The sequence below is a fragment of the Aptenodytes forsteri genome, unplaced genomic scaffold, assembly GCF_000699145.1.
Source record: "Aptenodytes forsteri isolate BGI_AS27 unplaced genomic scaffold, ASM69914v1 Scaffold679, whole genome shotgun sequence".
In the NCBI taxonomy this organism is placed as follows: domain Eukaryota; kingdom Metazoa; phylum Chordata; class Aves; order Sphenisciformes; family Spheniscidae; genus Aptenodytes; species Aptenodytes forsteri.
This window is the reverse complement of record NW_008795924.1, coordinates 2,036,019-2,060,089: the sequence shown is the minus strand read 5'-3', so window position 1 is coordinate 2,060,089 and position 24,071 is coordinate 2,036,019. Positions and strand designations below refer to the sequence as shown.

The following is a 24,071-nucleotide window of genomic DNA, read 5'->3' as shown; positions in this document are numbered from 1 at the left end:
TGAATCACCAGCATCCCTCTGCAGCACGTGCAGGGCTGCTCCCTGAGCAAGGCTGGCTGGATCTGCCAGGAGCTTTCTTCTGCCTGCTTCAGTGATGTCCCCCTCCTCCTTTGGCAGCCAAAGATGTAGGACCCAGCTGGGTGTCCCCTTGTGGTGGTGGGGTGGGGTGGCTGTGGCTCACCTCCAGGTGCACCTTGTGCTTCTCCGCTCTTGCTCCCCTCTCACCATGGGGTCTTCTTGACTAGCTCCACCACCGTCTTGCCTGTCCCAATCCTGGTGACCTGGGCTCTGTGACCACAGGGGAACGTCCGCGCTCACTCCCCTACTCCCTTGTCCCTGGATATGTGCACGGGGGCTCATGTGAGCCACAGCTCCCTCCTCCCCTGGAAATAAGCCACCCTTTCTCCTGTTCTCACGCAGCCACATCCTCTGGGATGGTCCAGCATCTCGTGGTGGGTACATGCCCCTGTGGAAACTGTCTGGCATGTTCCACGGAGCTGGACACAACCATTTTGTGGACAGAAAAGTTGGGCAACTACCTGGTGCGGGACCTGGGGGTCCTGCAGGAGGGGAGCCGAGGGCGCTGTGGCCATGCAGGGCAGCTGGCGCTCCTGCCCTTTCTTTCCCGGTTATCAGTATTTACTGGTTTGTTCCCACAGATCTTTGGAAAATACACGGGAATAGGGGTGAATGTTATCAGGCTCCAGCCGCTCTATTTGCAAGCGTGTATTCAGCAGGAATGGTTAACCCACTGCGGTTTTCTGCCTTCCTTTCCAAAAGCCCTTCAAGAATATCACAGCTCTCAAGGTTGCACAGAGCTGCTGGTAATCCTGTTAATCTTTGGGTTAATTAAGCAAACTGGAATCCTTCATTAGGAGGAATGGCACTAATTGCATATCTGAGAGGGTGAGTTTTGCATGGACCACTGGCTGGCAGAGCAGAAACTACTGCTGACTTCAGCAAGGGGACAGGGGGGTTAGTGGTGGCTTGCTTGAGAGAGGAGGTCGAGAAACCTGTTTCCTCATCGATGCTGGACCAGTTGGTGTTTGCTGAAGGGGGGGATGTGCACGGAGAGGATGTGGGGCAGTGGCGCTGTCCTGCAGAGCTGCTGTGCAAGACAGAAAGGGTTGAACTGCTGGTACCTGTCTGTTGAGCTGACATTAGTTTCCAACCTAAAAATGCAAACCTGTAATGGCATGACATGGTAAGCAGCTCCGGACAAGAGACTACAGTCTGCAGCTGGGCTTAGTGCTCTGAGCCAGGAAGAGCTGCTTAAAATTGGCAGAGAGCTCTTTTGTTTGCTGTGTGCGGTTTAGAAATTAAGCAATACTTAGAAGCAAATATTGGTTCAAGCAACATCAGCTCCCACTCTCCAGTGGCCAGTTCAGCTCATCCCAGGTAGAAAACAGCACATTGCAACACGGTCAAAACCTGACACCAAGTATTTCTCCTAACCAGCGGGGAAACTGGTTTGTGGCATTTCCTGAAAAATAAACTAACCACAATGACTCTGGAGTTGGAGCACAGCCTCAAAATTGACCTGTAGGTCCAAACAGGGGCTGAAAGCATGTTTCTGGAAAGACTGTCACAGCTCTCCAAGTATCCATCAGGCCTTGGGAGCCATGGGGAATGCTGAGCTGGTCCCAGTCCACCGTTGGCCACGGCCACACTCACAGAGCTGGCACTTGCACAGTGTGGCTTACAGCTGCTGCAAGCCCCATGCTGACCCAGGCTCCAGGAGATGAATGATTCCCTCTTCCGGGAGAGACACGGCATCGGGCAGGAGGCTGGGATTTCCCCCAGATGCTTACACTGACCAGGTAAGCCAGCCCTGCCAAAGCCCCCTGACTTGTCCCTGCCCCTCCTGGGTACCTGAACGTTGAGTCACAGAATGGTTTGGGTTGGAAAGGACCTTTAAAGACCATCTAGTCCAACCCCCCCTGCCATGGGCAAGGGACATCTTTCACCAGATCACACTGCTCAAAGCCCTATCCAACCTGACCTTGAAAACTTCCATTGACGGGGCATCCACAACTTCTCTGTGCAACCTGTTCCAGTGTCTCACCACCTTCATTGTAAAAAATTTCTTCCTTACATCCAATCTAAATCTACCCCCTTTCAGTTTAAAACTATTGCCCCTTGTCCTGTCACTGCAGGCCCTGGTAAAAGGTCTCTCTCCATCTTTCCTATAAGCCCCTTTTATATATTGAAAGGCCACAGTATGGTCTCCCTGGAGCCTTCTCTTCTCCAAGCTGAACAACCCCAACTCTCTCAGCCCCTCTCCATAGCAGAGGTGTTCCAGCACTCTTTGTGCTGGCCCTTTGTCCACTTTTGTGGCCCTCCTCTGGACCAGCTGTATAACAGGTCCATGTCTGTCTTCTACTGGGGACCCCAGAGCTGGACGCAGTACTCCAAGTGGGGTCTCACTAGAGGGGACTAGAGGGGCAGAATCACCTCCCTTGACCTGCTGGCCATGCTGCTTTGGATGCAGCCCAGGATATGCTTGGCTTTCTGGGCTGCAATTGCACAGTGCCAGCTCATGTCCAACTTGTCACCCACCAATATCCCCAAGTCCTTCTCCGCAGGGCTGCTCTCCATCCATTCACCACCCAGCATCATCATCTTCCATCTCTTGAGATGGGCACTGTTGCCAGTTCAGTGCCAGTCTCAGCCTTGTGTCCCACCCTGGGCTATTGACAGAGGAGCAGGGAAGATGGTCTGGGAAAATGGGTTCCCATCAGGCTGCTCTTCTTGGCTTCACCTGCTGCAACGTGACCTGTGGGGCCAGGACAGGACAAGAACTTGAGCCCAGCTCTCGTGGTTGACCACACTGATGTCATTGTCATGGGCAGGCTCCAGCCTTCTCTGAGCCACAAACTAGACATTCCCATTTCTACAGGGAAACAAGCCAACTCTATAGACAAGCCCAAAGTCCTGGTGTGTGTATATTGCCCTCTGCACTCAGCCCATCCCACCTCGAGGTTCGATTGATTCCTTTTTTTTTTCTTCCATTTTCAGTGCTTTTTCTCCTTAGTATCTCAAGGTGAGCTGGGTCTTCATCACACAACTGCCAGCCTGGTGACCCCTGGGAACAGCAGCATTAGCTCCGAAGGCCTCCACTGCTGGATAGGAGCACCTTTACGGAAATAACTGCTCCAAAGAGTTGGGCGAGATACCTGTGTTGGTGTGGTGCCTTGATTGCAGCTTCCCCTCTCCCCGGTTAATGTTTTCCCCACATGCACACACAACCAGAGCTCGGCTCCAGCCTCCGTTCAGCTGCGTTGGCTCCAGGATGAGCTCTGCCATGTGGAGCAGCCAGCACTGTGATAAAGCCGAGCCCTCTCCCAGACAATTGTGCCAGCTCTAACTTTATCCCAGCCCAGTTACAACAAATGTCCTTTCCTTTGGACATAACCAAAACTCCAGTGCAGCCTCATCTCAACCACAAACCACAGCGTACACATATGGGGTTGCAGTAATAAGGGAGATGTAGAAATAAGCAGCATTATTCTACCTTCAAGTTTACTTAGCATGCAGCTGAGCCCTGTTCTTTCCTTGGGGTTCAGATGTGTTTATGCATCACCAATGACCCGTGGTTGGTCAGAGGGTGTGTTAATTTGTATTTCTTCATCATTTGTGTAATTCTCAGCAGCATCCTCTTTCTGAAAACAGAACAGCCGCGATCCGTAGTGTTGCAATAGAACGAACTTGTGATGCGTAATAATAATTCAGCTCATCTCATGAAGATGTACACTTGATGCTTTCTGGATAACAAGGACAAAGTCTGAGAAGCACTGGCTTAGATCTGTCCTTTCTGGTAAAGCTGCTCCTGCTTGCATGAGCCACAGCATTGACCTCTTACCTTGAAAGACAACAAGAATTTCCATCATTAGTAAGAATTGGCCCTCATTGTTCAATCTCAGCTTAGTCAGCCAGACACATGCATTTGGGCATGGGAGGAGCTCTCTTTTTGTACAAAAACGTGCACCCAGGCAGTGAGGTATGGATCTAACAAGAACTTGTAGAAGCATGTGTGTGTATTTACTGAAAGAGAGGACACACTGTGTGAATAAACGTGCATTTTTTAACACAAAATTTGGAAAAGCAGTTGTCTGATAGACATCCAGGGGAAGAAGACAGTTGCACCAAGAAGTTTGTCCCTCCTGGACTCCAAAAGGAAGGCATTTTGCAGCTGGAGGCCAGCCAGAATACTTTGCCTTTTCCATCCAAGGCTTCCCTTGGTGGGATGTACTCCTCAGAAAGGAGCATCTTGGAGGCCTGTTGGGTCCTTTGGAGATCAAGGTCTGAGCCTTCAAGCCCAGATGGCCTAGAGGACACATCACCAATCTGCTGTGCTTCTGCCATTGGGTACCTCCAAGGCAAGCTGTGTGTTGGAAGAGCTTCTCCCCACGGCTGCTCTGCGGCAGGCTGGAGCAGCGGATCTTGGCCACAGGACGCAAAGCTGCTGAAGGAGCAGCCACAAGATGAGCGCACACCAGGAGGTGAATGGAAATCCATCGTGGAGAAAGGTAGGATTTGATAGCATCAAAAGCAGGTATAGAAGCTGCTCTGTATGTGGCTGGTGACTTTCCAGATGACTAGTGGCTGGACATCTGGAAATCCAGGAGGTTACTGGTAAAGGCTGGAGGACAAGAGGTAAGCAGTAAAATCTATTGCAATCCGAGCCTCTTCCTTCGTCCCTGGATTTGCCCTGATGCCATCTGGGACGGCAAGGGAAAAAGGTGTAAAGTGAAAACCACCCATCACATCACCACATCACAGCACATCGGCAGATACAGAGAGTGCATTGGGGATGCAGGTGCGATTTGAGAGGGGAGAGAGGAGCAGTGGGCAGTCCATGTAAAAAAGGCTGGGAACCATGTGCAGAAGGCAAGATAGTATGGGCTCTTCCAGCAACTGCTCTTCTGTTGCTTGAACAGATCTTTTATGTTTTCCAAACTTTCTTCTGCATCTTTTCCCTTCACCTGTCATGTGGCAAAAATACCTCTATCTACTCTGGATAGTGTTGTAACTACTTAGTTTGTGGAGTCAAGATGTCCAAATATTTTCACCATTATTTATGTGCTCAGATATCTTTGATTTTTCAGTGGCACTGCAATTTCTAGGCTCCTCGGGATATCTGTTAGAAGAGGCATTTTGGAACAAATCAACAAAAAGCTATGGACGAACCATGTGGGACAGCCACCTGTGAGCCCTTGTGCCTCTTCTTCCCATGGATGGGGACATTGCTAAGCCTACCCTGAATGAGGCAAGGATTGGTGAGACCCACAGGGAGCTGGGGATGGATTTCAGTGGCATCTATGTGTCTCAGTGGAGGAAGACCTTGGAGGACCACAGCTTGCTGGACCAAATACAGATGGGAGATCTTTTAAAAGGGAAGGAAGGCTTGCGGTGGGAGCAAGTCAGTCTCCCCCCCAGGTTGCAGTGTGTTTGGAGATGCTCTGGACACAAGAAGTGCTGCACTTCTGGGAAAGCAGGGGATGAAGGGATGAGAAATAGGAACTAGCCATGCTGAAGGAACTGCTAAAGATGATGCTGAAATAACCAGCATGGCCATGAGTGCCTCTTGCTCAGCCTGTAGGGACCTCCAGCAGCCAGAGTCACAGGTAGGGCAGGCTCACAGTGCCACAGTGGAGGTGGTCATTGCCTGAAGGTCTCCAGCAGCCCCCTTCCCTGGGTCACTTTGTAGAGCCATATCCTTGACCTGACACTGGGGTCCCACCTGCACTGAAGCCACTCTGGCCACCACTACCCACCTGCAGGTCACTGTGCCCTGAGCCTGCTGGGAGGAGGGAGAAGAGCCAACCCAGGGTGCTTCCAGCCAACCTCAGCTAGGAGCCCTCTGTGGGCAAGCCCATGGCACTGCCGCATGGAGGGTGCAGGCTACAGGAGAGGAAGGACCTGTGCAGGGGATCCAGAAGATCACAAAGGGAGGCTCTCTTGAGAGCAAGCCTGGGAGCTGGACCTCACCGCTGGCCTTCCTACAGCACTCTTGTAGCTTGTGTCGGGTGGGCATGGTGGGTGGACCAGCCCTAGCAGCTGCTGTCTAGGGATGCTGCCAGGGATTGTGGGCTAGCTGATGTGGTCCAGGGACTCTTATTTATTGTGCATGTGCCAAAGTCAACCTGAAGCTGGTCTCGTAGCCTACAGCAAAGATCAGGACATTGAGCCTGGGACAGTGTCATGAAGGCAGACCTTCGTAAACCTAGCCATGTGCCACTGGTCCTGGCTGCAGGGAGATAAATCAGGAGTGATACAATTGGATGGAGAGATTTTGCAGAGGAAGGAGGAAGAGGGTGACTGTTAATCTCAGCATTTCTTCCCAGGTTCATCCCAAGAACTTAATAAATGTGCAGCGTGATGTTTCCTTCTGGCTGCAGGGCACTGATCGAGCCATCTGGTTGCTGCCATTGACTTTCTTTGCCTGTGCAAGGAGCTTGCCAGATCATGTGTAAGAAACATTTACTGCCTTTCAACCCCATTGCCATTGCCAAGAGGGTGCAAGGGAGCGGGCAGGCACTCAGGGTGCTGCAAGCCAAAGGGCGATGGGCATGACAGCAGCAGTTACTGGCAAACATACAAAACTCGGGTCTGGATCCAGCAGGGACTTTCTGAGATTAGGCTGGGCAAGGCAGGGGGTGGCTAGCACAAAGAAAATAGCCCCTCCCGTGGTGTTTCAGCCCGCAGGGGAATTCAAATGTCACAGCTTGGCAATTTTCCATCTGAAGCCCCTTGTAAAATGAAAAGCACCTTGCCCTGCTCTAACTCCTGCCTGCGGAGTGAAAAAAGTGCCTGTGCCAAAGTGAAAGGCTTCCTAAAAATGGGCTGATCCAGGGAGGGGGGCAATTTAGGAGCTATTGAGAAACAAGGAAGGACAAACAGTGTTAGGTCATTGCTTCTGCAAACACAGCCAGGGCTGTTCCTCTATAAAAGGGGGAGAAAGCAGTTCCAGAGCCATCACAGACTTGGAGGGGACAGTCTGTGACCAAGGCTGCTGCACCCCCTCCTCGGCACCTGACTCCCCGCTCAAGTATGAAATTCGTACTCTCTACTGTGCTGTCCTTTGGGATAGCAGGTAAGTGTCTGCTGAAAGCAGTTTTGGGGAAAGGAAGAGTCAAAACCTCCCAGGACCCCAGGCTTTCCCCCTAGATGAGGCTGTTTTAGAGCTGCAGCATGTACCAGACCCAGGCAGCTGTTAAGTAAAAGCCAAAATGTAAAAGCAAAGGAGTCCCTGCCAGATGCTTGCTTTGGCAGCTGTGGATCTCTGTCAACAAGGATGGTGTTTTGAGCATTAATGACAGCAGCTTTTTCCTTGGGCCAGCCCATGGAGGCTGGAGGGAGGTCTGCAGCTCCCCACAGCAAGCTGCTGAGCACTGGCAAGGGGGAGGGATGCTCAGCACCCATTGCTGGGGAGAGAACTGCTCGGGAGAGGCTCTGCACTCCTGCTGCCGTGGGGCGAAAGGAAAAATCACCCTCCAGCAAACTGCTGTGCCAGGAGAGGAGCAGGGGTTCAGCCAGGGGGAGAGAAACTAGAACAAGACCTCCCTGCCAAGCCTTGCATGTGTGTTGGGTTAAACCTGAAGGCAGTGACAATAAAATAGAGCTTAATTAACGAACGACTCCACAAACTCCCCGCTCTGCTCCTGCGCTGCTCCGTCCTCCTGCTGCGGCTGCACTTTGCTCAGGCTCCTGTGTATTTTATGCCTAAATTGTGCCACTGCAGAGCTGGCTCTGCTTGAAGTGATTATTCTTTCCTCTCTCTGCTCACCGTTTTGGCAGGCAATGGGCAGGTAGCCACAGCAAGGAGATTGCTGCCGTCTACACCTGACCTGGGGACTGCTGCCTGGAAAGGGAAAGAGAGGTCCCCTTCTCGGACTAGGCAGTGGGTCTCTTCTGATCCCCCATAAAGTGTGATGTTGATTAATGTCCTCTGGTGGGAAGTGTTCCCTGTGCCGCTGGCATAGGAAAGTCCTTGAGCACCTTTGCTGAGTAGTAGCACGCAATGATGTCTTATTAACAGTGAAGGGTCCCTTCTCCTCCCCTACACAGAAGGAGTCAAGAGTTCTGTGGCAGAGGTTGTGGCACTCAGGCTCCCGTTGCCTTCCCAATGTTCACCAGTGCAGCTGGGCTGACTCCCTCAGGACGTCCCTGTCCAGCTTCTGCCCAGGGTAGGATGGCTGCCAGCACTAGATTAAGGTGGCCATGGCTTTGTGCAGCCAAGACTTGAAAAAGTAGATGATGGCAGTAGGAATTAGGGCTAAGGATTCTCCCTGTGGCCAAATTCAGCATCTCCACTGGGAGGAGGGGAGGTGTCTGCCAGCAGGGTTATGGCTCAAAAATCAAGTAAGAGAGAATATTTCAGAGGTGAAAGAGAAAATGGAAACAGCACAGGTTAATCTGGAGATGTTTAAATGAAATGTGCCATCAAGGGTTTGGAGGGAGCAAGCTGTCCATACAGCCTCTCCGTCTGCGCAGTCCTGCCAGGAAGGGGCAGAGTTAAGGTGAAGTGTGCAGCACGGGCTAGCCACATACTTTAACTGCAATTTTCCAATGTTTCTGGTGTTTAGGTTGCTGAAGGAGGCATAAGTCTGTGTCCACCTGAGGTCTTTGCTTTGCTCCGATCTCCCAGAGCAGCCAGTCAGCTGCATTTACTGGTTAGGGGACTTTTAGGAGAGAGGACTGTGGAGGTGGTATGGCATCTCTGTTACTGGGTGTAGTGGAGGAGGTGAGATACAAAGAGACAGTTAAATATATCAGATCATCTAGCTGCCAAGGAGGTCATGTGTGGCAACGTACAGAATATAGTCTGGCCAGGTCAGAGCTGCTCTCCCTCTGGGATTATTTGCAAAGACACTGCTTCAGTGGACCACCTTTTCTCTCCGTTTTTGCAGTCTTGAGTTTGATTTCTATTGAAGTGTGTGGATTTGTTCTCCTGCTCCTGTGGATGTTGCCATGAGCTCAGGCTGCTTGAATCACAATGCTGTGCAGGACATCCATTGCCCAGGGACAGGAATGATGCTCCCAGATGTTCCTGAAGGTGCACACAACAGGCAAGAAAGAAACGGCCTTCCTGCATGACTTAGGATATCTGCAAGGGAGATCCTGCACCCGGCTATCACCTGAGGCCATGACTGCAGGGAACCAGAGATCGTGTGTTCACAGAGATGCTGTTTTTCTCCACTTGGTGCCTTTCTACCTCTCTGAGACTGTTTATTTCTGGTTCTTTCTACAGCTCTGTGTTTTGCTGCTCCCCCCAAGGCAAGCATCAAATGGTGCACAATATCCTCAGCAGAAGAGAACAAATGCAATAGCCTAAGGGATCACATGCAACACGAGAGTGTTGCACTGAGTTGCCTGCAGAAAGCAACGTACCTTGACTGCATAAAAGCCATTTCGGTGAGTGGGCAGCAAGTATCTGTGCTGGGCACCGAGGATGTTTCAGCAGCCTGTTACACCTGGAAAAGGTTGGGGTTTCCTTTGAGTCACTGGTTGTTACTTGTGATCCCCCTGTAGAGAAGGACTCACCCACAAAGATCCAGGAGAGACTCACGGGAAGCATTTTCCCTCATGCATCCCTGCTCTTTGTTTACTGACTGAAATATTTTTGTTGTTTAGAATAATGAAGCAGATGCCATTAGCTTGGACAGTGGTCAAGTTTTTGAGGCAGGCCTTGCCCCCTACAAGCTGAAGCCCATTGCTGCTGAGGTCTACGAACAAAGTGAAGGTACACTTTCATGCAATATTTTTAAGCCAAGTGGCGGTAACAAACTGATAGTGCAAAGGCCATCCTTTCCATGCAGAGTTCCCACATTATTTCTGTTGGGTGTCCGAGATATTGCCCCTGGCTTCCAGATCCCAGAGGGGAAGGTGGGGGGGACAGTTACACCAAAATGTGAATCATTACCCATGGCCATAGAGTCACTGCAATGGAAAGGGGCAGAGCCAGTGCCCCATTTCTGACATTAGCTGTGATGAAAGTCACTGATCCCATGATAATGCAGTGGCCATGGAAGGAGAGCATCATGAGCAGAAATCATAGTTGTCCCAAAGGATGGCATAAAAACTGTGCTGGTCCCAGAGATGATCTGCTTTCAGTGACCTTGAACTATGTGGGTAAAACACTGAGCTAGATAGCACAGATAACCTGTGTATCTTCCTGTGCAATCATCAAGACAAAAAAAAGATTGAAGAGGCAACAGCATTGCCATTAGTGGTTGTGGAGGAACACTCAGTTGAGATTACCTAGGCAAGAGGTGCAGGCAATGCACAGAAGAAAGAAGAGAAGCATAAAATGTGCTTTGCAGCAATCCCTTCTGATAAGACTTAGCTCTGTTGCTCCATCCCTGCTCACTCTGTGTACTATCCTTCGTCTCTCCCATCTTTCTCTTGGGAGCTGAACAGACACTATTTCTCCATTTTTGTCTATCTCGCCTCATGCAATCCCACCACGTCCAAAGCTCCCAATCCCTTTTGACCTCTGCCCTGGTGTTCAGCCTGTTTGTACACAATATTCAGGATCAAAGCAACACGGCAGAGTCATTCCGAACATGGTAGCTAAGGAAATACAGATATTAAATGGAACGCTGTAGTTCCTACCACCCCTAAAACTAAGTCACTTTATTCATACATAGCACGTGATGGCCTAGGTATAATTTTAAAGACTAAATGTGGAATTTCAGTCTCGCAAGGCTTACATGTATGCTTCAGTGGGCAATGACATTTGAGAAAAGACTTGCCAAAGAAGATTTGCCAAAAAGACTTGTTGAAGCATTCTTACAAAACTACAGGCACGTCTAATGTCTGTCCAGCGGCAAAGCATTTTGCGTGTGATAGTATTTTCAGGTCACTTACCATTACAATTTGTAATGCGCGGCGCTGGTTCAGTATTAGCAGTGTAGCTCACCCCTAAGAAAATGGGAAGACCATGAGTGTTCAAGCAAAGCTGCTAATCATTTGGAAGTGCAGCACTTTATTCTCTGAAATTGGGGGTTTGGCAGGATTTGAAATGTTCATAAATCCTGCTTTTTCATTGCTTTACTGTTTTTTCCTGCACTGCAGGCTCCACAATCATCTACTACACCGTGGCCGTTGTGAAGAAAGGAACAGGCTTCACAATAAATGACTTGCAAGGCAAGACCTCCTGCCACACGGGCCTGGGCAGGTCTGCTGGCTGGAACATCCCCATTGGGACACTCCTCCACCGGGGAGACATCAAGTGGGATGGCAAAGACTCAGGCTCCATTGAGCAAGGTGAGGTGGGAAATGGCGAGATAAATGGACTGGTGTTAAGCCAGGGGCGGTGTTACGGTGAAAGCAATGTTGCCCGGTCTTCTGTGGAGGTCCAGAGGTGGCTCACAGAGCAGTTGAGTCATTCACATGCTTTGTGCATCCCCTTCCTTCCAGGTCTTTGTAAAAGTGAATTTTGGACTAACTATTGCTTCTTTCTCATCCATAGCGGTGGCCAATTTTTTCTCTGCCAGCTGCGTGCCTGGTGCCACCACTGAACAAAAACTGTGCCGTCAGTGCAAGGGGGACTCCAAAACCAAATGTTCCCGCACAGCACCTTATTCTGGATATTCTGGAGCTTTTCAGTGAGTGGAAGTTATTTTTCCTTTGGGGAAATGTTCTAGCTCTGACACATGCAAGTCTTTGTTATACCAGGGAGGGCTGTGTTGTAATCAGGGGTCCTGAGGAGACTGAATTTATAGAACAACTGGGAGTGCTGATAATTAAAGATCCAATTAGTAATAACCATCAGGCAGCTAGCGGGAGATGAGAGAGGCAGCTGGGTTTTATGATTTTGCACAGACTTAAGAATACGCAGCATTAGCATTGTGCTAAGTCTAACTGGGCTTCTTGAGCATTACTTCTCTGCCATTACATTTTCTTCCCTGCCAGCATAGCTTTTTTTGGGGAAGACTACTGCTCTACAGTTGCAGTTTGTGCCAAAGTAATTTGCTGAAACAGGAGATGTCTGTTTTTTTAACATCTCTTCTGTTCCTCCCACCTGCAGCTGTCTGAAAGATGGAAAAGGAGATGTGGCTTTTGTGAAACACACAACTGTTCAAGGTAGGCCTGCGAGATCACTTGTTTCTCTCCTTTCCAGTCCAACCTCTTGCTGCCACTCCGTCCTGCAATTAGTCTACACTGTGCAGGCTTTCATTCCTCTCCGGGTTTGCCCCAAACCTCTTCTCCTTTCATCTCTAGAAACGTTTTGCACACTGTGGACTGAATTATCCTTGTTACTGAAAAATATGATTGTGGTGGGGTCCACGTTTTCTTCTTCGGGATTCTTCTTTGAAGAAAGAAAACCTGCTTGATTTAAGTTCAATGGTATTATCGTTGGTGCCATATCTCAGAGCCAGCTGTAACGTTATCATAGCAAGCACAGGGTGAGCAATTGTGTAGGTAATTGCGCTCATCCATTTCTCTGGGAGGGATTTTGGAGGGAATTCAGTCCACAGCAAGAGTTCACTGGCTCTGCACCTCTCGGAGATGGAAGATGGCCTGGCATGCCCAGGACCTGCAGTGAGCTCAGTGAAGGGCCACCAAGATGGTCACGGGGCAGGGACACTTGTCCTACTGCGAGGAGATGCTCAGCGGGGTGGGAAGAGATGGCTTTGGGGGGACCTCAGAGCAGCCTGCCTGTGCCTACAAGGAGGTTAGCAAGAAGGTGGAGCCAAGATCTTTACGGACGTGGACAGTGGAAAGATGAGAAACAATAATCATAAACTGAAACAAGAGACGTTTGGACCAGATACAAGGAGATATTTTTTCCCCCTTGAGGACAGTCAAGTTGTCCTCAACCTGTCCAAGAGGACAGGTTGCCCAGGACAGCTGTGCATTCTCCAACCTTGGAGGTTTTCCAGATCCATCGAGAGCAACCTGGTCTACTCCTGCTTTGAGCAGGGGCTTGGACTGGAGATCTTCAGAGGTCCCTTCTCACCTGAGTTCTCCTGTAATCCTGTGATCTCTGACCTGGTCTCTGTTTTCAGCCTTGACACTACTGGCCTTCACAGACCATGTGCGGCTCCTGACCTGTTCAATCCATTTGTATGGTGTTTGTAAATCTATTTGTATTTGTATCTATTTGTACATGCCTGGATGTCTAGGCACTACTGCCACATAAAGCCTCTTACTGTTGGTTTAGTTATGACAAAGGCAGAGATAATCTCTTTCACAGGCACATGTATTCTCCTTTCTGCATTGCCTTCGTATGACCATGATGACCCACTTACCATTGCAAAGGGTGTATGTGCAACCTGTCTTCTGCAAAGAATTCTCCCCCGAGCTTCCACAGAAATAAATTAATTACAAAGCTGCCCCAGACTGGCTTTTTTGTCTACTTTCATGGTGATGCAACTCATGGTTCCTCCCTTCCTCCAGAAAATGCCCCGGAGGAGAAGGATGAGTATGAGCTGCTGTGTCTGGATGGCCGCCGTCAGCCTGTGGACAACTACAAAGTCTGTCACTGGGCCACGGTGCCTGCCCACGCTGTTGTGGCTCGAGATGATAGCAAGGTTGATGACATCTGGAGCTTTCTCTCAAAAGCACAGGTATCGTCAAGCTCTTTCCTTCCCCTAGCATCCCCTCTTCTGTCCCCTGGCTTTGCTTGCTCTCTCCAGCTTTCCAAGCGCTTTGGTATGGTCATTTGCTGATTATTTTTCCCTCATGGCAGGAAAAATTTGGTGTGGGCACAACCAGCACCTTCCAGCTCTTTGGGCCACCTGGCAAGAAGGACCCAAGCCTCAAAGACTTGCTTTTCAAAGACTCTGCTATACAGCTGAAGCGTATCCCACCACTGATGGATTCCCAGCTCTACCTGGGCTTTAAGTATTACAGTGCCATCCAGAGCCTTCAGAGAGGTAGGCAGGACATGAAATACTAATGTCATGCCAGTGTGAGCTGCATTGAAAAGATGGGATCAGCAAATATGTCTGGGCAAAAGGAACATGATTTTTTTCAAACAGACAGTATTCTCTGCAAAATATTTCCTGTGAAAGGTATTATAATTAAAATCACACAATCTTCACAAACTTCACTTATATCAGCAAAAGGAATTTGTTGATTCCAAAGTCAAAATAACATCATCACCACACTGACAAAGGTGGAAAATTTACACACACTCTACCCCTTGTACCTTCATCACAATTACAACAACAAAAATTGCCGATGGTTATTCAGCTGGTGGTAGGGATTGGGCATGGTCAAAACTGCTGCTTAGAAAAGCCATTTCTGGGACATAAGAGGAAGGAACACCCCGGGACACCAGGTCCAGTATTGGCCACTTGAGGGCTTTCTGAAAGTCAAACATCCCACAAATGACCTCTGAAATCCACTTAAAGTGTATAGTTGCTCAGAGATCTCTGTGGTAGGCTCAGCCGCTATGGCATTTATGGAAGGGGGTGCATGGACTTTATGTAGCATCGAAACAGTTTATTCAAATGCCACTTCATAGAAACATAACTAGGTTGTATTTTTCCAGCTCAGTCTGGTCTTAGTCTCATGGTTGTCTGGGCTGTGAGGTCTGGAGAAATGCTGAGTATATTATAGGCAGCAATACCAAGTACTATTAATGCATGGTAGTTTAGTGGTTGCGATGTTTTAGCTAACACAAACCTGTGTGAACAGCTTGTGTCATGCAGAAAGTCTCCTTTCTGACCTGTATGTTGATTTTTGAGCATCCTTCAGCTTAAGAATCATGCCTTCTATTCACGCCAGCCCAGGGCTTATTAAACAAGAATGTCTTGCACTGGGCAGCAGCAGGTTGGTGTGTACAGATGGTTTCATGGCTGAGTCCCACGCACCCAGAAAGTAGCCTGTTTGTTGCCTTATTGTTCAGCAGGGCTCTAGGCTTATCCTTGTTTTCCTCTGCTGGTTTTACAGATCAGATGAACTCCAACCGCAGAGAAAACAAGACACGGTGGTGTGCAGTAGGCAAGAATGAGAAGAGCAAGTGTGACCTCTGGAGTGTGGTGAGCAACGGGGAGGTGGAGTGTACCGTGGCAGACAACACCAAGGACTGCATTATTAAGATCATGGTATGGCTTTTTTTCCTTTTCTTCTCCCTGTGAACCTTTCAGAGAACAGTGTTGCTTCTTTCAGCCTGCAAGTAGATGGGGCAGAGGGGGGTTAGACTTTAAAATAAAGTATCGGGAGCTTTGCAAGAAATACCAGAAAACCAACCTCATCACAGGGAAAAGGCTCGACTAGTTTTTCACCGATTAACATTTTTCAAAAAAATTTATTGGACAGTGTTCTTTTTTTGAGGTTTCCTAAATAAAAAGCAATTTTCTTGTGTGAAGTAACTTTTTATTTGGAAAAGGAAGGCAAAATACAGATTTTGTAAAGTGCAGAGAAAAACAGTTGCCTGCTTAGAAGAGGAGTGGTTCCATAGCATAGACGAGGATGCTGGTGGTAGCTCAGAGGGTTGGGTCAGTACCATGATGACAGCACAAAATGCAAACTTGAAAGGACAGGTGAGATGAGGAAATCTGTTTGCCAGGGAAGCAGGCTAGGAGAGACACACACCTGAGCCTGCGAGTGCCTGGGGGAGGAGAGCTGCTGCTGGAGGTGGTTACAAGCACATGGGAGTAATAATTTCAAAACTCCTTCTGCTTGCATCAGCGAGACCTCGTCTGTCTGTACGCTAAGGGATGGCTTCTCAGTCCCCTTAGCCCCAAGCCCTTCTCCCTTACATCGAGTGCTTCATTTACAATCCGATTTCTGAAAAGCGCTGGTCTGGGGACATACAGCTGCAGACATTCTGGGACTGGGAACATTCTGAATGTCTGGGGACATTCATCACTGCGCCCTTTTCATTTCAGAAAGGTGAAGCAGATGCTATCAGCTTAGATGGAGGTTTTGTCTATACTGCTGGTGTATGTGGCTTGGTGCCAGTGATGGGAGAAAGCTATGAGGGTAAGCATAGCCCGGGCTGCCCCTCTGGGTCCAGGTGGTGGGGAACAGGCTGGTGCAAAAGCACTGTTTTTATTCTGAAATCTAGAAAGCAGCCTCACTGCTGCATCCTGCAGAAAACACACGGTGCTCTGAGGCAGCTCTGCTCACCGCTGCACACCTCACTTTTCCACGAAGGTGGAACAGCCCTGGGAGAGTGGGCATCGACAGTCATCAATAGGAACACAATGACCTCCAGCTCCTGTCTTCTTCATTTTAATCACGATATCCCTGTCCTTTAGCACCAGCCTCGGTAAAACTAGCTGTTTTAGCTCAGAGGAGCAGATGGAGGCTGTGCTTTGTTCTGTCGATGCACAAGGTGTTACCTGAAATAGTCACTTCCAGAATAAAGTTTCTCCAGAAATTAGTGAGCTCAATCCTTTTTTTGGATTTGCCATATCTTTTATCTAATATCTTCTTCTTTTTCCCTCCCTCAGATGACAGTCAATGCAGCAAAGCAGAAGGAGAACCAGGTAATTACTGCCAACCGAGGGACAGAAAACAGTCCTGATGGATATAAGTAGAAAAATATATATGCAGTCATGACTGGAGAATAAATGGTCAGTCTCCACACAAAGGGAGTCTATGTCCAGTAGATATTACACTGTGTCCAATGTAGATACTAAAAATTTGGGAGACGAATTCAGCAGTCAGAGGGAAAGTCTGGGTCTGCAAGCAGATACCAAGGCAAAGCGTACGATAGCGGCAGAGATTTGTGCTTAGTTGCTGCTATCTGGAGCATGGTCACACCATAACGGTGCCAGGGCTGCGAACAGGGAAAGAGGGTCTGAGTTGTAGCATTAGGAAATTGTTCTTTATAGAAATGGGAAGAGGGAGAGGAGCGAAGGTTTTTGTCCTTTGCTAAAGAGGGGATAAGAAATCCAGAGGGCATAAGAAATCATCACTTATGTCTTGCTATAGCCTTCTTGCATACCCAAGTGTCAGAGTTTTGGGGGGGTGGGGAAATGTCAGGGATAATAATTTCCCAGGAGCATGGTGGGAGTAGATGCATCACATCTGCAAATTCTTCTGTTGTCGTTGCGTGGCAAATAATTTATAAGTGCAAAGTATTTCTGCTACGCTGTTCATAGGTGCCCTCTCCCAAGTGGAACCAATGCTCTCCTAAGGAAGCACAGTGGGATCCTCGGGTCAGTCCTTAATTCTCCTCTATTTTATCTTCTGAAAGCATCCTACTTTGCTGTGGCTGTTGTGAAGAAATCTGACAGCGTTATCACATGGAACAATCTACAGGGCAAGAAGTCATGCCACACCGCTGTTGGGAGAACTGCTGGCTGGAACATCCCCATGGGCTTGATTCACAACAAGACGGGGAACTGCAATTTCGGTGAGTCGAGTTTTGCATCCATTTCTTTGAGCTGGGAATCTGCCTGCAAGAATGTTTTCCCATCCTTCGTCTGATCTTCAAAGTTTCTTGGGCCTCAAAGATTCCCACCTGGAGGTGGGGAATGGAGAAGATTCTCTTGTTTAAGGTTTCACTGAGCAAAGTTTTAGGCTGTTGGTGACTGCTTCAGAGTGAGATAGGGCACATCAGCTGCTTTGGGGGGGCTTGGCTTTCTTTTCACATCTCTCCTCTTCCCTTTGCAGCAGCCCAAAAGGTATTCCCTAAAAGGGAATACAGGCGGCCACAGGTATAGGGGGCCTGGTGCTTGTGCAGGCTGTGGAGTGGGGGTAAAGGATGGGTTTATGAATCTCAGAAGGGAGGAGAAGGGCTGAGAACAGGGGATAGTGGCTGATCATTGCTCAAGAAACTTAAAGGGACTGATCTGACTGCCTGAGAATAAGGGGGTAAAAGTCTGCATTGGCTCTGGGCCTTTAGAGATTGTTCAGAAGATCAACTTCTACATTCAACTTTCAATCGGTGAGAATTACGGTCCAACAAAAATAATCAGGAAATATTATGGACCAAGGCAAATTAAGCATATAATTATTAAAAGGAAATCTCTAACCGCAAGAAGATACTAGTGTTAGTAAGTTTTAGAATCAGCCTCTCCATCCTCCTGCCTGCCTTTCCCACTGTCCCTTCTCCCCCAAGAGCTCTGGCATTGCTGCCAAACACAACTCTGCCAACCTGTAAAGGCTGAGGAGTCTTGGCCTGGCTCTGTGTGAGCTGGGAATGGTTTGCAGCAAAAACATTCTTTTTATGCCAAGATAGTGCTTAGTGCAATTGAGCCTTAGGCCCCACTTCATTATCAATAATAACAAGTTTCATAGTGAAAACTGGATGCATGCGATTTGCTGTCCACTGAATCGTGCTCCTCATAGCCGGTTCCCAGCTCCCAGTGACCACTAATACAAATTCAGCACAGGAATGTATTATTAAAAGAAAACCTAACTTTTCAGTGCAGGAAAAGTGAATTTTTCCCATTCCTGCCTTCAGATGAATACTTCAGTGAGGGTTGTGCTCCCGGGTCTCCTCCTAACTCCCGCCTCTGCCAGCTCTGCAAGGGCTCAGGGGGGGTCCCACCGGAGAAGTGTGTCGCCAGCAGCCATGAGAAATACTATGGATACACTGGAGCTTTCCGGTAGGTGGTGGAAACACTCAGGCTGCTCTCAAGTACCCTGGGGCTAATCACAGAGGTGATAGGTAGATCACATACAGAGTACTATTGATGCTAATTTGCTGACCTTCTCTTTTTGTCCATTACACTGCTGAAGGTATATATGTCTGTAATATTATACATATGCTATACATTTTTTCTTTACGCAGCTTCCTGCAAAATGATGTAAAAGGTTCCTGTTCTGTAAAACTAATGTCCTGGTGCCTCTAGGCAAACCTGGAGAGGCACAAGCATTTTGGTCAGACCTCCTACAATGGCAGCAGTACTACACTTTTAATACAAATAAGGAGTATTAAAAGATGGGGACCTGCAAACAAGGCTGCCCCTAGACACTCCCTGTTAAAAATGCTGCTTGCCTTAGTTAAAATGAGCTGTCCTCTAAGAAGTGCAGAGACCAGAGGTCAGCCCCAGTGCCATCTCCTCTGTACCCACTCACTATCAGCTCAAGTCTAAGTAATTCATATTGGTCATGAATTTAAAAAGAGAATGAATCTTGTTTCATTTGCATCTAATAGCAAAGAGACCCTGCTTCAGGGTTTGCAGTCCTTTTGATGCAGGTTAGTGTTTTTACAAAGCTATTAACACGTGCAGGCAGGCATTGCAGAAAGCAAAGCGAATGCTGAACCTGGCCAAACTGCTTCTTTCTGACAATAAAATAAATTATGGCGACTTACCATGTGAGAAGGATGCATGTTTTTTTCCAGAATGTGTTAAAAGACTGTGTTTCAGATATCCTTAAAATATTCATGGCAGAGCTCCTAGACCTGGCTGTCCTTGGAGATTAATTTCACAAAATAAGACTTAGGTCAGAATCAAATCTGTGGGAAAGGGCCAGAATTCAAGCACCCACATCACTTACCTTTCTTTGTACTTCCCAGGTGTCTGGTCGAGCGGGGGGATGTGGCCTTTATTAAGCATTCAATCGTTGAGGAAAACACTGATGGTATGTGGTTATTCTCTTGCATGGGTCTTGGCAGGGCTGCCTTCCCCTATCTGCATTATTTTTGCTCCCAGTGCAGAAGGTAATAGCAAGCTTTACCTGCTCATCCCGTCAATCTCACCGCTCCCACAGGAGGAACAGAATTCAAGCATCAGCACATGCCATCTGCCCGGGGTGGCTCTTCCCAGGCATTGCTGCAGAGACACTTCCCTGCTAACTATCATTTAATTTCAGCTGCGCAATTATTTAGGTGGTCCCTTAACCACAAACTCCTGCCTCGACACCTTTATGCAGCACTCTAGCTCCCCGCTTGCCTGAAAATTAAAAGTTCAGTTCACATTTCTGAAAGCAGCAGCTGAAGTTTTCCAAGCATTTGAGAAAAAATGCAAGGAAGGAGATGTAACTAAATCTCCCAGCCTGCTCTGAGAGTCTGACTCATCCCATTGACTTTTCCTGAGTTTTACTTACAGCCTCCTTTGCACATGCCAAGTCTCCAAGTGCCAGCACACATGTAGGCAGGGACAAATGCCTTGCTTAGGTGTTGTGAGGCTGACATTCTTCTGCTACACAAGATCTCTGAATCTCCAAACCAATTCTCTTTAAAGGCAAAAATAAAGAAGACTGGGCCAAAAATCTGAAAATGGACGAGTTTGAGTTGCTGTGCACTAATGGGCAACGGGCAAATATCATGGCTTACAGGGACTGCCACCTGGCCAAAGTTCCTACCCATGCTGTGATCACACGCCCTGAGAAAGCAAAAAAAGTCCGTGAGCTGCTGGAGAGGCAAGAGGTTAGTAGTACTGACAGCAGAAGAAATGTTCTGGGGTTGTTTTTATGTGGCATGTTTGCATTTTTAGCGCAATGGTGCTGTGAGTTTCCCTGAGTCAGCGAAACGTGGAAGATTTTAACTTACCGATATGGGGTGACAGCCTTGTCCCTTAGCTTCCCCCTCCCTCCATCCCCTCTGAACTGCTCTTTCTCCTCTGCCACCTTAGCAAATACCCCTTTAAGTAACAGCTGGATCATAGTGGTTGCTGTTGTCACGCTATACTTGTGTGACATGAGATCATCACCTCCTTCTCGGGCTATGCCTGCTCTTGCAAGTGTGTTTCAGAAGCTCCTCTGAGGTGCCTGGTCTCTAACCCAGCTGGGTCAGGCACAATGTAGGCACGAGGTAGGCACCAAACCGTCCAGCCCCGGGAGGACAGCAGCCTCCCTGCACACACATGGTCTTACAGCTACTGGTGTAAATGTAACCAGGTTAAACCACCTCTGATTGATTTTACACTGAAAACGTTAATATTTGCTCCACCATCAGGGTCTGCTGAGAGGCACTTGGGAAGTCAGCTCCTTTTGCTTTCAACTCATGGCTAAGGCATAAGACCTGCTGGCAGCATCTGCCGATGGGCTCTCCATGTAGTGACATGTTAAAATGGAAAAAAATTGTTTTGACAGTCGTGCCACAATGGTGCTTACCACTGAGAGATCCCTCGTCTAACCACATGGACAGAAGATTCAATCCTAAATTTCTGGAGCTTGGCTGGGGGCTCCCCAGGATGATGGTGAAGAACTAGGACTAAGCTAGGCTTGTATGAGTTGAATTTTGCCAGCTTTCTACTTTTAACGCACACTTATCTCTTTGTGCCTTTATTTCAGAAACTGTTTGGAACAAAAGGAATCGAGAAAGACAGGTTCAAGATGTTTGAGTCTCAAACGAAGGACCTTCTCTTTAAAGACTTGACCAAGTGTCTGGTCAAACTCCGCGATGGAATAACATACGAGGAATTCCTCGGAGATCAATACTATGCTTCAGTTGCTAGCCTCAATACCTGCAATCCATCAGGTAACTGTAACAGCCCCAGGAAGAAGTCGGTGAATTGCAGTTCTTAGCCTCACAGGCACGAACAGTTTCTTCTGTAGCTGTCCACTTAATTTTTTTAAGCAAAACGAGGATAACTCATGAAGATGCCAGTATACTTTTCTCAAAGTTCCTTGGATGAACTGAAAACAGTCTTGAAGTCTGCTGCTCTGGCATCAATGGGAATCAAAGATTTTTACTCACCTTTAGAAAATATGCACTCTGAGAAATGGTAAAAAGAATCCACCCTGTCCCATCAGTGTGTGTTCAGTGCGATCTGTGGTTAATACACATTTTTTTGTGGCACACTGAATATATTTTCCACGCGATGACGTTGTTGGCATGGCTGGGTGTGCACTGGTGGGATGGGAGTGTTTAAAGGCAGGATCTGAACTTCTCCCTGTCCTTTCCCTTTTCAGATCTCCTCCAGGTGTGCACCTTCCTTCAGGACAAGTAGTGAGATGGGAAGGACCCTTGCTGGAGGGGGAGGAAACTTAAGCCATGACTCCTCTCGTGCCCTCAGCACCGAACACCAACCTGCAGAGGGCCCTCTGCCTTCGCTACTTTCTCTGCCCTTCCTCATCACTCTGAAAGTGGCTGTTTGAGACTTTACCATTCTCTGCTGCCATCACAGCAAGAAATAAAATCTCAAATCTAAACGGGTGTCCTGAGATTTTTCAAAACGGTCCTTAAGCCCATTCCTTCCTCAGTACCTCTCGCTGTAGGACAGTGCCAGATACCAGCATGGCTATTGCCACTTAAGGCTATTGCTGCCTGTTAGAGAAATTTGTTTCAACATTTGCCAAAGCAAAATGGATTAAATATGCCCTAGACGCTAATTAACAGATGTTTTGTATTCTCTGTGCTTTTGCTTCACCCAGGTTATCCCATTATCTCCCCAACAGATGACAGTTGCCCAGTGTGGTTGGGACACAGGAAGAGGGAGATTGTTTATGTCAGGGAAGCTAAAGGGTGGGGAAGGAAAAAAACCAAACCAAACCAAAAAAATACAGTGGTTGTATAATGGAAGGTGTGAATAGAAATTACTCCATCTCATATCTCAGCTGGCTGGATCTGAGTCATTTCCACCAGGCAGTACTCTTAAAACACGTAAGTATATTGACGGGCAGAGTCCGGGCTTAGACTTCCTTTCTGAAAAAAATCTAGGACTTACTTAGAAACGTGTGTGTTTCGGTAGTCTGTCCGACGTGCTGCCAACCTGAAAACAAACATGTAGGTGGGCAGCCTGCCTCTGATCCATGGTGAGAATAAAAAGGCAAGACAAAATGTCTGCTGAGGCTCTCCGCTTCAGAGGAACAGTCTGGAGTAATCCAGCAGGTCCCAACCCTGTTGCCAAGGCAGGCATGGAAGAGCTGCTGAGAGCAGAAAGATGCTAAGAGCTTCTGGCTTTGAGGGAATGAATATTTTGATGGGCTCACAATGATGATTTTTTGGATGCATATGGTATGTGTTGTGAGAAGTCTGCTAGCCTGACTGAAGATCACCTTGGAAGACAGAAATGTAGAGTGTGACGGGAAGCAATGAAATTTAGTTCCTCACATTTATGTAGGATGAAATATACTGGACAGATGGCTTTTCTAACCTGTTCTTAAAAACTAGCATAGAAAGAGATACAGCGCCCCTCAGAGCCTGCTTCTACAACTAACTATGGCTACAGTTAGAAAACTTTCCCCAAGAAAAGCTGCATCATCTGTACTCAGTATCAGGTGTAACCCCTTGTCTGACAAGTCGAAGGCATGGAAAAAAGGAACCTCACTAGAGGATCACAGAGTAATTCAAGCGGGAAGGGACCTCCGGGGGTCTCCAGTCCAACCTCCTGCTCAAAGAAAGGGGTCAACCAGGTTGCTCGGGGCTTGACCTAGTCAGGCACTGAGAGCCTCCAAGGATGGCAACTCCACGACCTCCCTGGGCAACCTGTCCCACTGCTTGACAGTCCTCAAGGGGAAGAAGTTTCTCTCATACCCGCTCTGAACCTCTCTTGTTTCAATGTATTCCCATTGCTCCTCATCCTACACCACCATGAAAAGCCTGGCTCCATCTTCCTGATGCCTGGTACAAATGTGGCCATCTCTTCTCCAGTCTCAACAAGTCCTGGTCCCTCAGCCTCACCCCACAGGGCAAGTCTCCAGTCCCCTGACCATCTTGGTGGCTCTCTTCTGAGCTTGCTATCATTCATGGATGTCTTGCTTGAACCGGGGGGCCCAAAACCAGATGCAGTACCTAGATGTGGCCAAACATCTCAAGATGTTTGAGTCTCAAGCAAGGACCTGGTGCTGAGCCGAGGGGGGCAATCACCTCCCAGACCTCCATGGCTCTCAGGCCACTGCAGCCACCCACCGCCCCCAGCGCCATGCAGTGCATTAACACCCCCTCATGCGGTCAAGGCAACGTGCTCCCTCACCTCCAGGGCCGGTCCGAGCCGCGGAGCCCTGAGCCTGGCCCCAGCCCGCCTCCCCCTTCCCTCCTCCTCAGCAGCCGCGGCCGCGGGGACTCCCCCCTCCGGAACTACAACTCCCGTGAGTACCCGCGCCCACCCTTCCCGGCAGCCCTTGCGCGCGCCGCCTGCCCTTCCCGGCAGGCCGCGGGGCCGGAAGCGGGAGCAGGGGGTACGGCGACGTGTGCGCGTGGGCAGCCATGGCGGGGAGGCTGGAGCCGCATCTGGAGGCGCTGCGGCGGGAGCTGCGGGCGCCCGACC

The 24,071-nt window shown here is 48.6% G+C and overlaps 1 protein-coding gene across 1 annotated transcript; it reads left to right on the top strand.

The window, feature by feature from the left end:
• Positions 1-6,982: 6,982 nt before the first annotated feature.
• LOC103903719 (ovotransferrin) lies at positions 6,983-22,014 on the top strand. The gene is made up of 17 exons (XM_009284980.1): positions 6,983-7,096; positions 9,254-9,417; positions 9,637-9,745; positions 11,080-11,271; positions 11,477-11,612; positions 12,035-12,090; positions 13,408-13,577; positions 13,700-13,886; positions 14,908-15,062; positions 15,849-15,942; positions 16,416-16,451; positions 17,165-17,323; positions 18,377-18,521; positions 19,436-19,500; positions 20,103-20,287; positions 21,154-21,340; positions 21,775-22,014. Exons 1-17 carry the CDS (start codon positions 7,054-7,056, stop codon positions 21,810-21,812), a joined length of 2,121 nt encoding a protein of 706 aa, XP_009283255.1. The 5' UTR covers positions 6,983-7,053; the 3' UTR covers positions 21,813-22,014.
• Positions 22,015-24,071: the final 2,057 nt, after the last annotated feature.